This window comes from Lissotriton vulgaris, chromosome 5, assembly GCF_964263255.1.
Source record: "Lissotriton vulgaris chromosome 5, aLisVul1.2, whole genome shotgun sequence".
In the NCBI taxonomy this organism is placed as follows: domain Eukaryota; kingdom Metazoa; phylum Chordata; class Amphibia; order Caudata; family Salamandridae; genus Lissotriton; species Lissotriton vulgaris.
This window is the reverse complement of record NC_141693.1, coordinates 236,379,577-236,403,458: the sequence shown is the minus strand read 5'-3', so window position 1 is coordinate 236,403,458 and position 23,882 is coordinate 236,379,577. Positions and strand designations below refer to the sequence as shown.

General features: G+C 45.2%; 1 protein-coding gene across 1 annotated transcript in view; it reads right to left on the bottom strand.

The window, feature by feature from the left end:
• Window positions 1-23,882, bottom strand: part of LOC147710581 (cholesterol 7-desaturase nvd-like) — a 300,441-nt gene that overhangs the window by 201,162 nt on the left and 75,397 nt on the right. Inside the window, exon 3 of the mRNA XM_086921252.1 lies at window positions 13,360-13,538. Within this exon, the coding sequence (XP_086777378.1) occupies window positions 13,360-13,538 (179 nt within the window). The remainder of the gene's footprint in view (window positions 1-13,359; window positions 13,539-23,882) is intronic.

Sequence of the window (23,882 nt, the reverse complement as noted above, 5' to 3'; positions counted from 1 at the left end):
AAGCCTGCCTGCGCTGCTGCCTAAAAAAAGAGGAGGAAGGTGACCATTGGGGGGGGGGGGGGGGGGGGGGGGGGGGGGGAGATGGGGCGTAGCAGCTGCATAACGATCTGGCACTGCAGAGCGCGGGCGTTGGAATGAAGTCTGGGGGGCAGGGGGCTCTGGGAAATGAGTCCTGTTGGACCTCTCCTGCAGGCCTGTATCTGGAAATGCTGGGAGGGAAGAGACCTCCGTTAAAGAAGGCGGGCCACAAATGCATGGGCATTTGGCTGGCACGAGTGTCAGCGACAAGGGAGCTTTGGCTGGTTTTGTGGGGGGGACAAGTAGGGAGATATTTAGGCACCCATATTTACTCCGATGGGAGGGACTTTCTTTAGAGGAGATCAGAGAGCAGAGGCAATTAATCTAGGACACAGAGGCCAGGTTGGCAGCAATGTGTGAGGCCAGGGAGAGGGCGGGCCTGGGTGACACAGGGGGGGGGGGGGGGGGGGTGGCAGTTGCGGAGACGGGGGACTGGGACAGTTTTTAGGAACAGGGGCAGGAGCCGGCAGGGGGTAGGTGTTAGTGGCTTTCTGCTGCGCGGCAGCCTGGCAACAAGAGGGCAGGGACAGCCAGCACGGCGGTGAGGCCCCGTGGTGCTGGGGACACCCCAGGTTGGAGCAGCCTGGGAGGTGTGGGGGGGGGGGGGGGTGTCGAAGACACCCCGCAGTAGAGGCCAGGGAGGGAGATACCGGCAGAGCACACAACGGCTCTGGGACGCCGGTCAGAAGCAGCAGGGAGGTCTGTGGCAGCCGGCCTGCCACTGAGGGAGCACGTAAAGCCTGTGGCTGGGAGAAAGTGGGCCGAAGGACTGGGGGCGTTGCAAGAGAGCAAAGAAGAATAGTGCAGGAGAAAGTGAGCCAGTGGTGACTGAGGCGGAGTTGGTGCTGGATTATCAGGAGGAGAGTGACGAGTGGGAGAAAGGTGAAGTGCGTGAGGAGGATGAGAAAGGGCCCCCTGGGGTCCCGGAGAGGGCAACCAAGAAAGTTGGTGTTTTTCAGGAGAATATCACGGTCAAAAAGGCAGTACCGCAGAAAAAGCCCAGCTGCCGGGTCAGCGACAAGGAGTCCCAAGGAAGACCCACAGGTATGGGGGGAGTGGTCGACAGCCCGGGGAACGGGAATGTAGGTAAAAAGGTAAAATCCTGCCTGTCGGTGGGTGTTGGGGATGCAAAAGTAAGGGATGTGGGGCTAATAGGGGATGCAGCAACAGCGCAAGTGGAGCACAAAGGAAACGGGGGCATCGCATTTGGCAGGAGCAAGTGTCCAGATGGACAAGATTGAAGGGGCGGACGAGGAGGAGGACAAGACAGGTGACAAACACCAAAAAAACTGCCATTATTGTGTTTGGCGATGCTATTAGGTTCCCATCTCTCAGATAGGACACAAAACAGGATTTGGCAGCACAAGTATGTAGACATCTTTAAACTGTTACACAGGGAAATACAGACTAAGGAGGGGTCAAAGGAGGAAGAATGGGAATTGACGTGAAGGCCAAGGCACCCATAAATATGGAAAACTGGACTTCGGCATTCCTGATAATCATAAGCATCTACTGTGAAAAATATTTGGACAGAGCGATCACTATTGAAATATATGGGTGTAATAAGAAAGGCTCAGATGCATTTTGGGAGTTTCGCATGGCTCAGCTATGACGAAGAGTTTAGGGCCAGAGTCAGCCTAAACCCAGATAAGCCTTGGAGTTGGTTACTCAGGATTTGTGGATGCAGTGGATGTTGTCCACACAATCGTCAGCATCCAGCTATACAGCTAGCGGTCTGCCGGTGACCTATCGGTTCTTTCAGGTGCGTCCCGTCCAACAAGGGGCGAGTGGGGTTAGTATTGGGACACATACCAACAGTGGTCCGCCGAAGGTGACAGGAGCCACTACAGGGGCCTGCTGGAATTTCAAAAAGGTTTCTGTTTAAGGCACCCATGTAAGTTCAAGCACGAATGCTCCAAATGAGGGGGCAGACACACTCACACACTGTTTTACCATAGCCACACCAAGTGAACAGTGGAGGTAAACAAAGGGGATGGGACAAGCTGGCCCTAAGGGCCCCTACTCCAGTTAGTATTGAGGCCATGAGCCCATGACTCGCGGTCTACCCCGACAGGGAGGCGGCTCTGCGTTTGCAGTGGGGTTTCAAAGGTTTTCGAGTGGGTTATCAAGGGCCTAGGGCACATCGGAGGGCAGTCAATTTGAAATCAGCCAATAATTACCAGGGGTGGTAGCAGCAAAACTGGGGAAGGAGGTGGAGGAAGGGAGGATGGCAGGCCCATTCACGGACTGGCCATTTGAAGACCTAATTGTGTCACCCTTTGGGGTGGTCCCTAAAAAAAACCCGGGGGAGTTCCGCAAGATTCATCAACCATCATGGCCAGCAGGGGAATCAGTCAACAATTTCATTGCGAAGGACACCTCGAGGGTGCTGTATGCCTCAGTAGACAATGCGGCCCACTTGGTGAGGCTGTGTAGGAGGTGAGCAGAAATAGCAAAGTGTGATGTCAAGTCTGCTTTCTGCCTATTGCCTATCAGTCCGGTGGATTTTCCGCTACTGGGAATGAAATTTGATGGGGCCATTTACGTGGACAAGGTCTTACCCATGGGGTGTGCATTATCTTGCGTGCTTTTTGAGATGTTTAGTACATTCTTGCAGTGGGTGTTCATCAAGAAGAGTGGCCACGGGGAAGTGTTGCATTACCTGGACGATTTCTTATTCATTGGTAAAGAGGGCTCTGGAGACCAGGAAAGAGCGTTACAGCAGTTTGAGGAGTTGGCAAGCCTTTGGGGTGCCTTTAGCACCAAAACAAACTGGACCCAGCTGTAGGTTCACATTCCTTGGCATCGAACTGCACTTTGTGCAATGGATGGCACATTTGCCCCAGGAAAAAGCGGATGAAATGCAGGCATTCCGGACACAGGTGATGGGAGAAAAGAAGATTGACTTGAGGGCTGGTCAGAAGTTGCTGGGCTTCCTGAATTTTGCATGCAGGGTGGTGAGAGCAGGGAGGACATTCTGCAGGCGGCTGGGCATGGCCATGTCTGGCGCAGTACTGCCACACAACAGGATCAGGATCTCAAGGAGGGGGGGTGGGGTGATCAGGGCAGACCCGGGAGTATGGCAGATGTTTTTGGATGATTTCAATGGCGTCTAATGGTATTTTGTGAAACAGAACACAGGCAGGCAGGTGCAGATATTTTCTGATGCCGCTGGCGCTGCAGGCTTTGGTTTGTTCTTGGACGGCGTTTTGGTTGACTCAAGGGAGAAGCATCGCTTTCCTGGAGTTTTTTCCATTGCTAGTGGCATTGGTGGTGTGGGGCACCGAGCTGCAGAATCGGACGTGCTTTTCCACGCAGACAATACCACGGTGGTGGAACTGGTGAACAGACAGAAGGCAAGGGATCAGAGGGTTCCAAGACTGTTGCGCCGGTTCATGTTGAGTTATTTACGGTTGAATGTACTTTTTTATGCCAAACACGTGCCTGGGGCTAGCAAAGATGTAGCGGATGATTGGTCTAATTACCGGTGGCAGCGGTTTCGGAGACTGGCACCTGGAGTGGAGCAGTGAAACATGCAGTTGCCGGACGACATCTGGGAGTGAGAGTGGTAGGCCTGGTTGAGGAATTGCTGGCAGAATCAACTCAGAGTTGCAGACTGGCTTGGTCAGAGTTTGGAGAGTTTGTGGGTCCTGGAATAGCGTCAAAGACGATCACTCGACAAGAGGCAGAGCAGGGAGTTTTGTGATGTTGTATTGATAAGGGGTTCTCGCAAACGTCCATAGCTGGGAAACTGGCAGGGATAGCTTTCTGCACTAAATTTTATTTGGGTTTTGATCCTGCCAAAGATGAAATGCTAAACAGAATGTTGAAAGGCTGGGGGCGGAAGCGGGGGACAGGGCGGGGAGGTGTTGAGGGGAGCCATTACTTTCTAATTGTTGAGGGAGTTGCTGGGGGTTTTACCTGTGTTATGACAGTTGAGGTGGCCATATTCAGACTATGCATGATCTAGATATTTTTCAGAGCTTTCAGAGTGTTAGAACGGTTAGGTTCACCACAGCGGGCTGGGCTGTTGCATGGTGAGGTGAATTTCGATCGCGGTAACCTGGAAATCTGGTAGAGGCAATAAAAAAAAAAAAATCGATCAGGTAGAGTAAGATGGGTCTGGTTGAGGGAAAGTGAGTGCAGTGAAGCGTGCCCAGTGTGTTAATGGGAAACGTGACGGAGAGGAGATTCATTGCCATGCCTCTGGTGAAAGAGTGATGTCTTTTCTGATAGTGAGGGTGTTAAGTAGGACCCTTCGAAGGGTGGGTAGGGAGCCAGTTGACTATGGGACACATTCCTTCAGAATAGACTAAGGTACATCGGCGGCGCGCCTGGGGTGGTCATATGGTCAGATTCGCCAGACAGGATGATGGTGCGCCCGTTGTTGTGAGAGATACATGAGAAGTAACAAGGGAATTGAGGATAGCCATGGGGGAAGCGAGAGGAGGGGGTGGGTTGAAGAAGAGTTTTGTTTTCCAGAAGATAATTCTGATCTCTTTATACTGCAGGCTGCGTGCGAGGACCGGGGATCAAGACGGTCACCTGGATTGTGGGACACTTGTTTGTATACTGGGCAGCCAAGTATTTGGACCAGCAGCTATATGGACGGAATCTGGGTTGGAGGAGCAGTCACCATGAAGTTTGCTGGTGGGGTAAAGGGGGAATGAGATGTGGTGCGCTGCTGCCTTGGCTAACTAACAAGGTAACTCAGAGGGACTGCCCACATATGCTAGTTCTGCACCTGGGGGAAAACTACTTGGTGAGAGTGTCAGAAATTATGTTACTACAGGACATGCAAAAGGGACTTGGAGGTTCTAAAGAAGAAATTGGCAGAAACATGTAAAGCATGGACCGATCTGGTGCCTAGGAGAGTTTGGAGGGGAGCAGCCTATTGATAAGGCACAACAGAAACTGAATAGAGCAATAATTTTTTTGTCAGGCAAGGGATATAAAATGGATTGCTCATGGGGGTTTGAGGCTGAAGGAGCCTGTCTTATTCCGAGATGATGGGGTGCACCTTTCAAGAATGGGTAAGCTATGGAATGAGACCATATCAGGGGCGAGTGAGGTGCCAAAGGTGCAAAAAGCAGATGGGGCAGGTAACTGCCCTACGGGGGTTCCCTGGGTGGCGGAACTTTGGAGGGGTGACGACTAATGTTCCCTGTAATTTTTTTCCTATGTGTGCGGCAGTGCAAGGTCTATTTGTGCTGCAACCACAACTATGTGCGCCAGTAACCAGACTGCGTGTGTGGGAGCAGTACCAAATATCACTCCAAACTTTTGCTTACAAAAGTGAAAAGACATGCCTGTCCTCACATACAGATCCACGTGAACGGTGTTAAGGCAGGTTTGAAACAGTCGCACACAGCAATTTGAAACCTTGGCAGCTATGTTGCTGCATATCTTATTTTAATAGAGCTGGGCTGCAGGTGATTGTGTGCTTTCGTTCAAGTTTTCATGTTAATTTCAGCTCATGATGGGCGCTGCGATTAAAATGAAAACTTTAACAAATGCTCTCTTCAAGCAGGGAAAATAAAATTATAATAACGTTATTATAAGGTTACTTTTCGTAGTTTCAGGGCTTAGTTAGTTGAAAGCCTGATACGGCCCTACCCCAACACATTTTAATTGTAGTGTTTGCATCACTGCATTAAAATGCATTAGCCACGTATTCTAGGGCCCCTCTGACAATACTGCAATCGAAGCACACTGCCAATGAGCACCAACACGCTAAAATTGTCTAACATATATGAGCATGCACCTGCGCCCTCAAATTTAAAATGCTATACGTAGATAGAATATTCATGAACAGCGCTGAGCAGGCAAGTCAAAATTTAACAGATCAATTAGATGTGCCCCAACCAGCCGTCCTGAAAGTCTACTCTGGGGGTACCAGCCATCATATGGGTGATTCATGGAGTGGGTCTTGCCTGCTGTTTTCCCACAATCACACCACCCTTTTGGTGACCAGAAGCACACACATGCTTCGAAGATTAGACACACCGGCGGGTGGTAGCTTTGTTTTTCCTTCCGCACCCCCCAGCAGAGAAGTCACATTACCTGAGCCCCTTGCGCAGGATGTTATGTATGGCCCATTCCCTCCTAAGATCCCACATCAGCCTGGACAGAGATTGTTGACAAAACAGTCAACTTCTCAGCCTCTGCTGTGCCCTCTGATCAGGTGTACTTTTGTGAACCGGAGGCACAGTATTGGCCTTGTCACTTTATCCCAGGACTTGATTGTAGTCAGAACGGCACACAAGTATTGAAGTGTGACCGGCAGAGGTTGGAGGAGTTTTTAGAAACAAGCTTATAATCCATATTTTCAGACATTCTGTTTGTTTGATTTAGGTTTAAAGCAATAATCTCTTATATACTTCAAAAACACTTTGTTTTGGAGATAATCTGCTTTGCTGCGCTTTTCGAATCATCGTTGTTTAACTAGTCAATGAACCTTGCTTTACCTCTCAAAAAGACAAAACAATTCTTGGAAAATGGACATCGGGAGATTCAGGTCGTTACCCAACCCTTAGCTCAGCTACTATCTCTGGTCAGACCACTTTCCTATTTTCTTTTCCTGGGAAGTCACGCGGCCCTTGCGACCGGCACGTAGCTTGCGCCGTCCGACTTACAGCAGAATCGATCCTTCGCAGTTCATTAGCTCACAGGCCGCCTCTCGGCCCTCTCTCCACGAAAACCTTGAGGGTAATGTGCCCGGTTCTCCGACTGGATTGCGGAGTCGGTATCTGCCCTATCCACTTTGCGTCCAGCCAAACTGTCAAGAGACTCCCCTTCCAAACCCTGGTTCATGCCAGAGCTGAAGGTTTTGAAACATGACTGCAAAGTATTGGAGAGGGCTTGGTACTCCAGTGGTTACTGCTGTAAAGCTAAACTTGCTCTTAGAGCTAAACAAAAAAGCTATTACGTTGCCATTGTGGTTGCTAAAGGCCAGTATTATAAGTCATGCATTGACCTGGCCAATAAGAACTCAAAAGAAATATTCCCGATTGAGCAGTGGGGTGGGACATAAAACTTTGCACAATCCTATGCCACACCAGTGTCAAAAGAAATATTCCCGATTGAGCAGTGGGGTGGGACATAAAACTTTGCACAATCCTATGCCACACCAGTGTCGGAGTCTTGGTGCAACACTCTTTCCAAGTTTTTCTTAGATAAAATACGCAGCATTCAAGGCGCTTTAAGGCCCCTGCCAGTGGGCAGGTAGTTGCCGCTCTGGAGCAGTTGGGGCTGCTCAGGTCAAGTGGTTTTCTACTTTTATGCCTATTGATCTTACCTGCTCACTTAAAATTCTTAAGGGCCTCAAGTCAGGCTCTCCAAATGACCCCTGCGCTAATAGACTCTCAGCTGTTGCTGCAGAGGTTATCAAAACCGAAGTTAATGCATTGGTTAACAGGTCTCTTCGGGAGGCCGTGGTCCCAGCATCTTGGAAGCAGGCACTAATTCTTCTGCTTCTTAAGAAGCCCTCTCTTGACACGCAGCTCCCTGGTAACTACCGTCCCAGCTCACTCCTGCCTAGCTTGGCTAAGGTCTGTGAAAAGGTGGTTACAAACCAACTTACCAACCATGTTGAGGTTTTGGGGCTCTTGCATCCGGCACAATTTGGCTTCCGGCCTCTGCACAGCACTGAGTTATCATTGCTGGTGGTGTTGGAAGCGATCCGGGAGTGTCTGGACACCAGTGGGAGAGCGGCTCTTGTCATGTTAGATCCCTCTGCATAGTTCAACGTGGTGCCCCACTCCTTACTCCTTGACCATCCCTTGAAGATTGAGGTTTCCAGTGCTGTGTTGTGTTGGATCAGATCTTTCTTGGAGGGCCGTTCTCAGCAGGTTTGGCTTCCTCCATTTTCCTCGGTGCCCCAGCGGGTAGACACTGGTGTCCCGCAGGGGTCATCCCTTAGTCCCCTTCTTTTCAACATCTATATCACTCCCCTGGTCTTTCTAGCGTAATCATTAGGGGCTAAGGTGATGGCCTACGCTGACGACACTCAGCTTCTGTTCACTTGGGGCAGGGAAGAAGACTCAGTTTTTGCAGCACAACACTGACTATCCTCTGTGTTTCAGTGGCTTGCTCAAGCGCAACCAAAATGCAATGAGGAGAAGTCAGAGGTCCTTCTTCATGGTCCGTTTTTGGCCAGCTTTAGAGAAGGACTATGGCCCCCTGGCTATCCCCTGCCTAGCGCAGAGAAAAAGGTTGCAAAGAATCTGGGCGTCTGGTTCAATGAAAATTTGAACTTTCAACACAGATTAAGAAGCTGGCGGGACCTGCTTTGGCACCTTGAAGGCACTGAGGAAATTTCTTCCTCTTCTCCCTAGATCTGCCAAAGAAACAGTGGTCTGGACTATGCGAATGCACTCTTCGTGGGTATCCCGGGCTACCTCCTAAAGGAATTGCAAGTAATACAAAATTCAGCAGCCAGACTCCTTCTGGATTTGTCAAATAGGAGTAGTGTACGTGCACACCTGCCCTCCCTGTGTTGGCTCCCAGTGGAGTCTAGGATAAAATTCAAACTGCTGATCATTGCTCATTAGGCCCTTTATGGTCTTGGTCCCCTCAACCTACAAAAGAGGTTTGCTTTTTACATACCAGCGAGACAGCGGCGTTCCTCCTCTCCGCTTTGGTGCAGACCCCCAGATTTAACCGTCAAAGGCTGGGCGGGTGCTTCTTTGTCAGGTCAGCTGCTATAGCCTGGAACCTTCTGTCGCTGACATTGCGCGGCCTTCATGATCATACAACATTTAAGAAAAAACTAAAAACCCTTATTTTTTTGCCTCTTCTAGATCCATGCTTCCTTTTCCATTGCTCGCACCGGGACACTCTGCTGAGTAGCCGTGCGCGCCATAAATAAATATAACATCTTCTCCACAATGATGGGGCGCCGCAGTCTTACTGCTTTGTCACATGGTAGCTGCTGCTGAGGGCACATCATTTCAGGGGTCAAGAATTAGGTTCAGGGAATGGGATTGGTAATTCCAAGTGTACGTAATTCAGGACCGCACGAGTAAAAAGTAGAGCTTGCATTGGAATACTCTCCATGCTACACAGAGAAGGGAATTAAACATCTTTCAGCAATAGAATGAAAATGCAGCTCTGCCAGGGTTTTCTTCCCTCACTGCCAGACAAACTATGTCCATCAGATTCCCTTTTTTCCGACTCCAAGCACAAACATTTTTTTGTAGTGACTCTGTTCAATCATATTGATTCACCTCATGCACTCCAGCTCAGCCATTCTAGTAGCAAGACTATCATTAACCCTCAAAGTAGTCTGCTTGCCTTCTAAAAGAACCACACACACCGCGTGCCCCATCTTCTTTAATTTGATCGATTCCGTTCCCCTGCATTTTTATTTTAAACATGCGTCCCAGGATGGCAGAAATAGCCAAGGCCCATAGAGGAGGCTTGGCGTTCGTGGCAGTTTGGGGAGGGGCGGGTAGAGAAGGAAAAGGACTCAGTCTCTTCCTTCTTGTCCAGAGAAGACAAGGATAGTGTACACTTCTGCTCTGCTGCTGTCAAATGCCCTCACTAATTTGTGAACAATGAATGTAAAAGCATTAAGGTAACCATGTTGGTCCTGCTTACATTACACGTGCATTACTTAAACTTTCATTCCCCTATGAGTGCTTGCTTTTTCCAGGTGTCGTTACTTTTATTTTAGGCAGCATATTACTCTTGTCTATGCGTAATTTGAATTGTGCTGCATCCAGGAGTTTATAGCGGGGCACAATTGGGCTGTAGCTGAAGGCAGTGAAAGTTTCTCTCAATGGGGCAGTATGTTTTTCAGTGGAGGAGAGGATGTGGCACTATGGTCAGAGCTGCTGAGTTTGGAACTGGGGAACCAGGTTCATCATTCATGACCAGTCCACCAGACCACTCTCCTGCGGGGGCACATTCCCTTGCTAGACATAAGAAGCCCTGGTGTCATAGCACCAGCATGTGTACCCTAACGGTGGAAATTGTCGGTTAACCTTAAAGGCCTGTCAACCACAATCCATACTGAAGTTCACCTCCAGTCTTGCGGGCAGGCCTATGAAGCAGCACACCCTAGCAGGACAGTCACAGAGTTCACAGGGCCCTTGAGCATAGTGGCTCTAGGGCGGTGCAATCACTTTGGGCACTGACTTTGGGTGAGGTGTCATGCTTGCAAGTATATTAGGTTTCTAAAAGCACTTGCTGCCTCCAGCAATTTTAGGCAACAATAAAAAATGTCATGATAACTCCGATGATTTATGTTCTTCTTAGAGAGATGGAGTTTTGCCAAGTGGAAGTTTTGACTAATGGAAAGGTAGAGCAGAGGGCTAATTTGCCTGCTGCAAAGAACATGTACCATCCAGATCACAAAGTGCTCATAATGTAAATTGGTCAGTGGGTTACTGCTTTTGTCAGCGAGATTCTTTTGGTACTTGCAGTTTATAAGTCAAAATATTAACATAGAGGACTGTTAATAGCTCACTGTTCTAAGAGCCGCATGTTTTCCCCCAGTCAAATTATCAGAATGTTGCAAAAAGGGTTCATTTGATTAGAAACCAATTCTGGTTATTAAAGCGAACCCCCAATCATGGTATGTTCTAAATTTGGTGTATTTCTCCAGACCAATCACTATTAAACTATACTGCCTACTAGTACGGACATCATGTGACTCCTGCACCTTTTAGTCCTTTGTCTAATGTAACAGTTCCTATACAGAGATGTACACACCCATGATTAATTGTCTCTGTGTAATAAGTGGGATGTAAAGGGCTTCAACACCCTACACTGGTATCAGTCGTGCTGTAAATAAAGTTAAATTCCCCTGATAGAGAGTATGGTTATGGAAACCTGAGGGGCACTGTTAAAGGGTGGTAGTAAGGGGATCAGTGGCAGAGGGAGTCATTGGGGGGGCACAAACAAACCTTGTCGCACAGGGCTCCACCAGCGATAAAGCCGCCTCACCCATTGTTCCTCCATTGGCCTGGTTTCAGCAGTAGTAGCTGTTACTCACCAGGGGTCCGCAATGCAGGATTTACAAGCACACCAAACTAAGTTCACAAAGTTCAGTCTCTCTGCTTCATGCACACACAGCACTGTGCGCTCAGGGGCACGGAGGTGCGCACGCGCGCAGTTGTGCATCTTCAGCAAGAGACTCAAGACCAGGCACTTCGACAGACAACACCCAGACACTCATAGGGGTGACAGTGTGGCGCTTTACAAATGTGGTATGATTGACTGAATTATAAGGTCTTTCAGCCAGCCCTCTTCATCCATTGGTCTGTATTGTGGCACTCACCTTCTGCCCACTACAGCAAACCCCATGTGGCAATGCACTTCATGCATTGGATATTTTGCACGGTGTGCACAAAGGCTAGAAATGACACTACATGCCTCATACAATTTCATACTTCACGCGTCTCAATGGTAAAGTCAAATGATAATTACCGGAACAGGGATGACCATAAGTGACACTGCTTGATGTAAAGGGGTCTCACGACAACGACTGGAACTGCTTTTTGCAGAGGGGCAAGTATCTGCCATTTCTATGAAAGTGTCTCTAGTAAAACTGCTAAAACTCACCTTCCTTCAGAGCGGTTGGGAGATTGACGGACTGGGCAGACTGGGGAAATTGACAACTTGCTCCCCGAAGTCTTCCAAAGCTGAAGTACTGATGCTTCATCTGCAGGCTGCGGAGTGCCCCTTTAATTCACCACAGAACATCCTGGAGGTGGAGTCCTGTAAGGCAACATCATTCCCTGCTGCCCTATCAGGAGGAGGAAGAGACTGCACTTCGGGAAAGATGAGAGCACGAACCCGGGAGGATGCGGAGTAGCAGAGAACACGCCAATCCTCTGGATGAGACGTCCGAGAATCGAAGAAGAGGAAGCCAAAGCCAACGTCCCGGAGGACCAGGAGGTCAACGAGACCACGCATTGCCCCGCCACTCTCCAGGAGGAGCGTAGCTGGACAAGGTACGTCTTAGATTACAGGGATTCTCAGGGCATTGGATGGGGAAGGGAACTTCCTAGAGGGAGGACACTGTCCAGCAGGGCTGCACAAGGTGGCAGTATTTGGCTATCTTTCACAGTACCCCCTCCTGACTCTAAAAGTGTCTTGGCAACCCACACTGACCAGTGGTATTTGCTTTGTTTTGGTTTTCCTGCTTTGCGGAACCTCAAGGGAGTACCACCAATCCAGGCTGTACCCTCCAACCTTCGGTGATTGTAGGAACGCCTCCTGGAAACCGGACTACCATATATATATATATATATATAAAGAGGCACATGGTTTCTGGATTCTCCTTTCATAAGTGCATTATCTCATAGACCTTACCTTCCCTATGGGGTCCCTGACAAGAGCTAAATAAAAATAAAAAAAATTTGCTCGGGCCGCAGATAATCTGTTTCTTTCGACAGGTTTACAATACATCCACAAATTGCTTATTATCTAAAAAAAAAAAAAAATTTGATATTGTATGATACCCTGATAGAGTTATATTTTCAGAACAGCTAATTCCTTCTCACATAGCCTTCACTAATGACAACACCCAACTCATTAACGTGTCACAAAAAAACTGGAGCAAATGCAGGGAATATTTGCCATAAGAGTACAAGAACAATCCCATTAACAATTAACACTGGCTTCCGGAGTTGTGTAACTCACTGTAAAGTGCTTCAACGACTCATCAGGGGTAGTAAACACAATTTCAATTCAATTCACTACAAAACAAGCATTGACAGCCAAAGGGCTGGTAGACAACAGCAGACTGATCGACATACCAATGCTTGTTTTGATGATGGAATGCCTGGAGGTCACACAGGGCAGTAGGAATCCAAGCAAAACTGGACACTTAATATTGCAAACATTCTTTAATCCGAGACTCTGTGCACCAACTTTGGTTTAAGTGAAGCAGTAAAGACAGTCTAAGGCAGACCCTGCAGTTTAATTTCCATAATAAACGAATCTTAGGCCACATCATGGATGCCACACAACATCACTCAAGATTATGTTTGTATTCCCTGATCACTTCAGTGAGTGAACAACCATATTTTTATAAACACAAGTCATGTTAAGTCCTCTTCAGGAACTTTTGTACTGATGCAGTAATAGATAACAATCAACTTAAGGTGGCTGGCTATTTATGCTAGAGGAGCCCAGGATATAATTAGAAACTGGGTTCATGTTTGCATCAATTGAGGATTCTGTACAGAATGCTAATTCATAAGTAGAGCAAGTAAGAGCTATGCGAGTGCAGGTTTCTGAATTAAACAATGCCGGTCCGGGAAGACATACCTGAATATGTGCGTTGACATAGTGTTCTGTGCGTCCACGAAAAACCCATTCTTTTGAGGTGATATCTTCTATTTCTGGGATAGACCATGTAGGATCAATGCCGTCACAATGATACCAAACATAAACCATTCCATTTTGTTCACAGCTGGGCCATGTTTTAATCTTAGCGAAGTCTGGCACTGTAAGAGAGAAAGCGGGCATTAAGGAAGTCTATTACAATGTCAGGTGTTGCTTATATTTAAAACCCTATCTTTTTAAATAAAGAGCTGATCTGGTTGAGGCTATTAGCATTCACAATGGGATCAAGTCCTGCTTCCAGCTGCAAAAGTAGATCATTCTGGTCCCTCATCATACATTTTATGGCACCCTAACGGAGAACCGCAAGTAGTTAACTTCTGCTTCACCTCCTGAAATGGAGGATGCAAAACAAAGGGTAATTTAAGGAAGGGAAATGTGTTCTTTACAGTGTTCAGATATACAGGAACAGTGAAAAGGGCAATTACTGTGCCCATACAGAGATGTGCACACCAATGACTTTTTTTGTTTTAATTTTGGGCACATAACAGTCATGATGAAATCAGGGGAAAGGTATTTTAAGGGAGAGTTGCAGAGGAAGCAGCTTGCCTGCTGGTACACTGGTGCATGCACATGTGTTGCTAAGTACAAGCACGTGTAGGTGGACCTCTTGTGCGGCCAACTGAAAGCACGTCTCCAAGTGCCCTGGATACCGTTGCAGCCATGCCTGATGTGGTCTGGGACTGGAGGACAGGCGTGGACTCAAAAACTATCCTTCCAGCCCACTACATCATTTTTAGCCTGCAGACATGAAGTTGCAGGAATGTCTTATAAAAGGTCACCTACGCTAGCAAATGCACTCCCACTTGCAGGTGATTTTGTGTTCTACAATGAGCTTACCATTCGTTGGTTTCATTGCCACTCATTTGCTGCCCTGCACATGCTGGCCTCACTTCCTATTCTTTCAAGCAGTGCATTGACCAAGTAATGATTGCTGCATCTGAATTAGCGTCCTTCCAGTGCTGCCACTGTGAATGAGGTAATATTTTGCTTTTTTTCTTCTTACTCTTTCCTCTCCCACCATCCACCCTCCCGTTGACTGCCCTGCTTATTTCCTACCATTGTTCATGTTGTTTACTTTCTCTCACCCTGCCTCCCTTTGCAGTGTTGCCACCCCCCTTAAAGAAAAAGAAAAGAAAAAAAAAGTAACAAAATAAACACACTACGAAGTAGCCTTTGCTGGGCGCAATATAGCACTTTTTTCCCTAACATTTAACAATGCTGATGTACAACATTGCTAAAAGGCAGTGGCAAAACCAATAGCTCAATGCTTGTTTTACTTGGTATTCACGTAGGAGCACGAGTAGCGTTGCTGGGGCCTCAACCATGAATTGATGCATGGAGGAGCCAAACAAATTGGAGTTGGTAATAATGCTGGTCAACCAACTTCTCCTGTGCTTATGTGTGTTCCTCTCCTTCCCCAGAAAAAGGTGGTCATGCTCACGTTTGTTTCTCTGCCACAAGCATTAACATAGCTCACTCTTGGCTAATATCACCTGCTCAACTATACCATGCTGTGTCATAGTACACACAAGTAGTTGGCTATTTGCTCCTGGTGAAACATGTCAAATCCAGGAATTCTGTAATTGATTAGTCTAGTAACTGTGTCCTCCTCTTGGTAAGCAACAACGGAGCCCTGATTTTGCTACTCCGTGACGTTCAACACGGGCAAACCTAGGCTGGCAGAGTGTGGAGTGAAAAGCACCACTTCAACTTGAATAGTTATTCCCATCCGAGAGAACTCAAGCATTAAAGACTGGATTCTTTCTAGGCAACCTCTCATTAATCCCCAAACTCAATACTTCGGTCTTCCTTTCTTGCCTTCCCCCACTCTGCCTCACCATTTCCACATCCATTCTAATTGCCTGATCCATTATCACCTCCTATAACAACCACAGATCCCCAACCTCATAATTTGTTACTTAAATTTTGTGTAATTTACAATTTAATATCCCCTTTTCTTGTCTATATTCAGTTTAAAGGGTTGAAAAATGAGGCATTAGAACGAGATCTTTGCCCAGAAAGGTCAAATATTAATGTTATTGCAATTTTAAACCATTTCTACCCTATTCTGAGCTTTCCAGAGGACTGCTTCATAGCACTACAAGAAGCATGCATTAGATGCTTGAACATTCAAGTGCCCATGAAATATAACAATCTGCACTACTTCTCCTGACTTTTAAATTTCTCTGAAATATTAATCATCATCATTTTCTTTCAAGTCAGATTCAAAGATACTTATTGGGTAAATTGCATAATCTGACATTTTACCCGTTTGCCATTGAAACAAGTATTTATTCACAGTATCAGCAGAATAATTACCATTCTGAGGCTATATGCAAGGTAAGTCATCGGAGACCAAGATTTATTTTTCAAAATTATTTACGTCCAATCAAGTATTATTTAATATAGGGTTTTTAATAACTCCCTCAATGGTCTGCACCCCACACAGTGATATTTCACAACTAGACTGCTTTTAACAGAAAATTATGAAATCATGCTATGGTCATTCGGTTGAACTAAAATAGATTAAATTAGCAAAAAAATATATGTACAAGCTGCTGCAAATGATGGGAACGAGCAGTGGCGATAGGCTAGGTGAGAATGTGAGCACATGTGGGACATTACCAACAGGGAGCCCCCACCTACTCAGTAATGAAACACTCATGGGAGATATACAACAGTGCAATTGCAGTTCTTTGGGATACAGTGGACACTTCCCAATGAAAAAGGGGGTGATGGGGTCAGGGACCTGGGAATTCTAGAACCTCCTTACCAACTAAGGTACCTGAAGGACAACTCAGATGAAGAGTTAGCAATATGCGCTAACTGTTTTTTTTAATGCAGTTTACTCTGTCAGAATCTGCCTCGGGCATGTTGTTGGGTCATAACAGTAATGCATGCGATTGCCTATTTGGACCTGAATGATATAGGATTAAGTAAGTGACACAAATATCAATGATAAACCTAGGATTAAGGTGAAATACAGGAACAAATGCATTAATGTCTGAAGAGAAGGAAAGTATAATATAACAGTTGATGGTAGGATTAGTGAATGTGGCCTTTTTATTTGATTGTGCGCAGTGCTAAAACATTGTAAAAGAATCTTGACCGCTCACTAGGGCTCGATTATGAATGATGATCGTAGGCTGCTACGCAAATGAAGATTTTTCGAGTCCTTGGAATACAGTTCCTTTGTAATTAGTTACTCCTTGCATTTTTGCCTGCAACACTCAATCAAGGTAACACCAATGAAGGACTTTACAGCATCATTAACACCGGTTTACCCATTTTACTTCTTTGTCTATTACACAATGGCAAACTCTGCTTAGTGAGTCTTGTTTGAACACACTTCACAAGCACTTTAAATGGCTGAAATGCACTTTCAGTAGCAGGTCAAACACAATTTCTGCACTGGAGTGCGAGTCTCCTGTTCGTTCTGTTGACGCTGTGGACAAGTGAAATTATATATCGATACGAATATAATAAAGAGAGCCCAAACCTTTGAGGCAGGTAATGTCAGGAACCACAGCTGCAATCACAACACCCAATACAGCGTTGGAAAGGGCAGTTGCAGCAGAAGGACATAGGCTATGCAGACGCCCACCATATACATTTAAAAAAGGTAAAAGAACCGTGCCAGTAAAGTAGTCCCTTGTGGGCGTGTCTGTGTTGTGCTGTGCGCGTTTGCTGGGGGCGTGACAAATGCTGGGGGCGTGTGGTATGTTCTGCCCTTCATGCCAAGTTTCATATTGTGTGCTAATCCCACCCTGCTCCCTTTAAATACCCCTGCACCCCATAATCATAACCCACCCTTACTCCTTAAAATACCCCAATACCCTTAAACACTACCCCATCTTAACCCTATAAATATACCCTTTACCCCAAAATCCAAACCTAGCCCTGAACCCTATAAATACCCCTGTACCTCAAAACCCAAACCTACCCCCTGAACCAAAATACCCCTGTACCTCAAAACCCAAACCTAGCCCTGAACCCTAAAAATACCACTGTACCCCAAAACTCAAACCTACCCCTGAACCCTAAAATACCCCTGTACCCCAAACCTACCCCAGAACCCTTAAAATACCCCTGTACCCCAAAACCCAAACCTACCCCTGAACCCTAATACCCCTGTACCCCAAAACGCAAACCTAGCCCTGAACCCTAAAAATAACCCTGTACCCCAAAACCCAAACCTACCCCTGAACCCTAAAAATACCCCTGTACCCCAAAGCCCAAACCTAGCCCTGAACCCTAAAAATACCCCTATACCCCAAAACCCAAACCTAGCCCTGAACCCTAAAAATACCCCTGTACCCAAAAACCCATACCTATCCCTAAAACTACCCCCGTACCCCATAACCCAAAACTATATCTGAACCCTTAAAATTCCCAAACACCCCAAAACATACCTCAGTACCCCAAAACATATACCCCTATACCCATACTTACCTTATCCAAACATTAACAAAAAACATGCTTTTACCATTCAAGCATTTACAACGAATTTCGTTGTAAATGTATGCATGGTAAAAGCATATAAAATGTAATGCCATGCGTTATGGCATTGCGAGTCATGGTACTTTCGTAATGAAAGTATGTGGAGTGATGGTATGCGGAAAGAAAGTTGCGGAATAAGGGGTGTTTACCCTCCCCAGGTAAGTACATTGGTGGCACGGCGGCCCACATCTCCAGCAATATACTCATATTTTTTCACCACCCATTTGAAAAATGCACAGGTCTCTCTCATTGATGCCCAGCACTGACATACACTTTTATTTTTGTGTTGAAATTTTTTATTGGAGATTTTTCAGATAAAAGTACAGATACAAAAGATAAAGCAGGGTAATATCTTTGACAAGTAAAATAATACAAATGAGGAAAGGCATTACACGAAGTATGATAAATATGAGGACATAAAAATATCGTATATTCCATAATCTTAAATACAATAATAATGAGAAAGTATCAAAATAAATACATTACAGAAGAAGAATAAAGAAAAGGAAACAGGAGGAAAAGGAAGAAAAGAAAAATGAATAAAAGGAAAAGGAAGAGAAAAAGAAAAGAAAAAGAATAAGCAAGAATCCCAGAGCAACATGAGTAAGCACAAAAGAGGTAAAGGAGAAAAAATGTAAAGCTGAGCAGTAAAAACCTAAAAGAAAAGAATTAAGAAGGTGGAACAGTCAAAAGAGAAGGAGAAGTGGAAACAGAGTCACTATGCACAGTGGCTTCCAAAAAAGGAGACCACACCTGGAGAAAAATGGAAGTTTGATCCTGCAAATTATAAATTGTACGTTCATGTAGAGCTGTTTGCATCATTGCTACCAACCACTCTTCCTGCGAAGGAGGCAGAGGCGATTTCCAGTGCCGCAGTATACAAATTTTTGCCGTGGCCAGAGCCGTGTGGAGAAGACGAGTTTGCGGCTTAGAAAACTTCGGAAGGCTACGAAAATCATGCAAAATAATATTCAGAGGAGTAAGGGGCTGAGGGAGTGACATGGTATTGTCCAATGTCTTCCATACAAAACGCCAAAAAGGTGTCGTACGAGGACATTCACAAATAATATGCGTAATATCACAGCCAGAAGCTGAACACCTCCAACACAAAGTATGTGATAACAATTTAGCATGATGCAATTTGACTGGAGACCAATGCCATTCATGTAAAATTTTGAAAATGCAAAATTTAAGACGGGCTTCACGGACTCCCTTATGCAACCCTTCCAAGATTTGGTCCCATTGAATATTGGAATATGTAACCGATAGGCGAGATTGCCATTTTAACTGGAGAGCTTGCGAGAGAGGCTGTGAAAATAAAGGATGCAAAAAAGTTTTATAAAGACCAGAAGTCACACCTTTAAGATTCCCCCATGACTGTAGGTAAGACAAAACAGGAGATATAGATATTAAGTCAGGTGGAGGATCTAAATGTTTTGTAAGAACTTGTTGGAGCTGAGTGTATTTGCAGGATTGTGTAGATGGCAGATGAAATTCCTCACAGAGTTGAGAAAAAGATTTAAAAGAGTTATTATGAAATAATTGATCTATAGTCTGAATACCAGCTTCATGCCATATAGACCAGGACAGAGTGCGACCCCCAATGCGAACAGCAGAGTTAGTCCATAAAGGGGCTTTAAAATGGATACGTGGGTTAGATTTAAGTATACGATGACTTCTCTGCCAGGATTTGTGCATTGCAGATAAGATAGGGTTTTTAGGATCAGAAGAACTGACCCCTTTACCATATAAAAGGGACAAACCAAGACCCGAAGCTAATAAGTGTCGTTCAAGGGGGACCCATTGAGGTATGTCTTTAGATTTGGGTAGAAAAAAAACAAGTTGTGAAAGATGAAGAGCAAGCGAGTAATGCTCGATAGAAGGGAGACCCAAACCCCCTTGTAACTGATGAGATTTTAGTTTTGCAAAGGAAAGACGCGGTTTAGCCGTGCCCCAGACAAAAAGTTTAATTTTGGAGTCAATGGATCTCAGAGTTGTTAAGGGGATGTGAAGAGGAAGCATACCCAAGACATAAAGAAATCGAGGAAGAGTAACCATCTTAACCGCCTGGACCCGCCCCCATAAGGATAAACCCAAAGCCTTCCATTTATCAAAGTCTCTTTGCATTTGTATGATTAAAGGAGTCAGATTGTCCGTGACTATATTATCCAACCCTCTATTAATTAAGATTCCTAAGTACTTAAGTCGGGATGGTTGCCAATGGAAAGGGAAGTCAGAAATCACATCTTTTGTTGTACCAATGGTCATGGGTAATGCTTCACTCTTATCCCAATTTATCTTGTAGCCAGAAAAGGAAGAGAAATCATTGATGATGCGGAGGAGAGCAGGGAGAGAGCGGGGAAGATCAATGAGTGTGAGGAGAATATCATCTGCATATAAATAAATTTTAGAGCTACCAATTGGAAGGGGGACACCTACCACAGCAGTAGATTGTCGTATCGCAGCAGCTAATGGCTCCATTGCGAGAAGAAAGAGAAGAGGGGAAAGTGGACATCCCTGACGAGTACCTCGTCTAATTGGAAATGGGGTAGAGAGAAAACCGCCGCAATTGACCTGAGCCGATGGATCATCATAAAGCAGGCGCACTTTATCTATAAACTGGTGGCCTAACCCAAACCTTTGCATGATAGAAAAAAGGTATTCCCACTCAATGCGATCAAACGCTTTTTCAGCATCCAGAGAGAGAAGTAACGCATCATCAGTAAGATGTTTAGCTGACCACAAAGTGTGAGATAAGGTGCGTAAATGGTTGCGAGATGACCTACCTGGAACAAAACCTACCTGTGAATTGTGGATTAAAGAAGGTAAAACTTTACGAAGACGTGATGCAAGGATGCTAGCAAGTATCTTAACATCTGAATTTAAAAGAGATATGGGCCTATAACTACTGCATAACAAAGGATCCTTGCCAGGTTTCGGCAAGACAGCTATAACGGCCTTGTTGGACAGAGGACCAAGAGAAGACTCCTCCACCGCCTCTCCAAATGCAGCATGTAAAGTGTCAATCATATTCTGACCGGTCCATTTGAAAAATTCAGGAGGAAAACCATCATCCCCCGGAGCTTTATGATATGGCAAGGCCGCTATTGCTGAAGAAATTTCATCTTTCGTAATAACACCATCCAGTAGGGCTCTACCCTCATCAGAGAGTTTAGGAATATGAACTGCATCTAAAAATTTGTTCATCGCAAGTGCATCTGTATGAGTGCTTGGAGAATAAAGAGATCTATAAAATGAAGCGAATTCCTCCACAATTTCCTGTGGTCGAGTAAGTACGTCACCGCCACTTGATTTGATAGCTGGAATTGCCATAGCGGCCTCCCTCTGTCTCAATTGCGCAGCTAATAACCGACCAGCCTTTTCCCCCTGTTCATAATGACGTCCTTTCATCTTTTGCAAAGCGTATTCGGCTTTAGAAGTAAAGAGACTATTAAGAGACATTCGCGCTTTCTCCAGTGATTTACGAGCCTGAAGAGTTGGTTTTGAGATATACGATTGAGAGAGTCGGCGAATGTCGTCCTCCAAAGCAGTCTGTTTGACTGCATTTTCCTTATTGCGTAAAGCAGCGTCCCGCATGAGTTGACCCCTAATTGTTGCCTTGGCTGCAGCCCAAACCATTCTCTTAGAAGAGACTGATGTATCATTGAGAGTAAGGTAATCCTGGAGATGTGATTGCAAAAGAAGTTTACCTGCTGGAGCTCTATACCTGGCTATATTCAAACGCCATGGTTTACGTCCTGGTCTAGAGAGACCCAAATCAAGAGATAAAAGAACAGGGGAATGGTCGGATATGGCTGCTTCCAAGATCTGGGACTGTGTAACCAATTGGACTGCCCGTTGCGAAAGAAGGAAATAATCAAGACGCGAAAATGTACCATGTGTAGAGGAGAAAAACGTATATTCTTTGTCCTGAGGATGACTCAGTCTCCAATGATCAACTAGACCAGTATCGGCAAGAATGTCCCTAAGAATGGCTCTATCTGGAGAGTTAGCGGTGTCAAAGCAACCTGTTCTATCCAGAGTAGGATCTGGTGCCAGATTCCAGTCCCCTCCAATGAGAAACTGAGAGGCATCGATTTCCGTGAAAAGGCGATTCAGACGGAGAAAAAACTGTTTTTTGGAGCCTAAAGGGGCATAAATAGAACCAAGGCAAATGAAAGAGTTCCCAATTTGCAACTTGACAAACACATATCGACCTTCCGGGTCAGACCACGTTTTGAGAATTGTGAAGGGGAGTGATTTTCGAAAAAGTATAGCAACCCCACACTTGCGAACAGGATTAGGGTTGGTAGGATCAAGCTTGGAGATGCTACTGTGAATCACTTTACCAACCCAGTCTCTACTGAGTTTACTAGATTCAATATCATCTAAGTGCGTTTCCTGCAATAAAGCAACGTCCACATGTTTAGAGCGCAGGTATGCGAGTACCTTTTTACGCTTGATATAATGAGTGAGGCCATGAACATTCCAGGAAATCACCGACAGCGAATTAGGAGAGGACATGATAGAAGAACTCAAGAGGTAAAGAGAAAGAAAAGAAGGCAATTGGACAGAAAATGGAGAAGAAAAATATTGCTCTGGGAAGCAAGAGACAAAATGTGTCGAAGAAGAGGAAAACTAATAAAAATGGAGAAAAAGAAAAGAAGAAAGGAAGTTAGAAGGAAAAGGAGATACAGAAGTAATTTAGAAAAACAAAGTGAATATCTAAAAAAGACAAAGCAGGTAGAAACGGAAGAAAAACAAATACGAAGATAGGAAAAGAAAAGAAAACCTAAACTGTTATCTACGGGTCTGGGCGCACCAAAAGCAGCGCCAAGGGGTAACCGGACCCCCTCCGAAGAAAGAAGAGTGGGAATCTAAAGAACAGAGGATAATATGGAATATACGAGAACAATAGAGCAGGGTAACATAATCGAACATCGTGCAAAAACATGAGATACTATCATAAAGCACAGCCAATGAATAAAGAGTGATTAAATGCGTGGTACAATTACCATACAATAAATAATAACTTGATAAGGGAAGAAAAGAAGACTAAAGGAGGAGAAGTAAATGAAGGAACCCCCATAGCATACAATAAAAGAAACAAATAAGGTATAGTAAGGAAGCATGTGAAATAATATATAGAAAGGAACAGAATCGATAATGTCAAATAGAGAGAAAGAGAAAGAAGTAAGAAACAAAAGAAAAGCCCCATAGGGAAACATGAGAATATGAATAGAGATAGCATAAATATAAATGAGTGGAATAATAAAATAAAATTACATTATGTCAAAAACATAGTATCGTATGAAGTAAATGAACAGTGTGAATTCTAAACCACAGAAACAACAACATGGAGAAGGGAATGAATAAGAAGCGAGTCTTGCATGTAATAGGTAATAGATATGCAGTATATAATAAACGTGACCTAAAATGCGTAAATACTCCTAAAAAACCTATGATAAAATTTTGTTGAGAACTCACAGGATAACAATAAGACAAAGAGCACCAAATAAAACAGTCACAATATGCATATTGTATAATAATTCTGGAGACCCACAGGCAGTTAAGTGAACAATTAAAGCTTCAGATAATAGGAATTATCCTAAACCATAAAATAGCAAAAATACCATGAAGCCGAAAAATCAGTCAGCATCTGAAGGCTGCTTAAGAGGAGACCTGGACTTGTTCCTTTGTGGCATGTTAGTTAGGGAGGAAACTGAATGCAGCGCCGAAGCCTTATCATCCTGAGAACGAGGTAGACGGGTAATATCCCTGCCCCGTTGTCGAGGGTCATTAGAGGAACTCAAAGAGGACGCTGCGAGACCTGCAGAGGACGCCTTGGACTGAGAGGTCTGAGCACATGAGGAAGATTGAGAGTCCATCTCGTCAGTCGTGATAGCATCCAAAAATTGCTGAAGAAGAGCAGGATCGTAAAAATC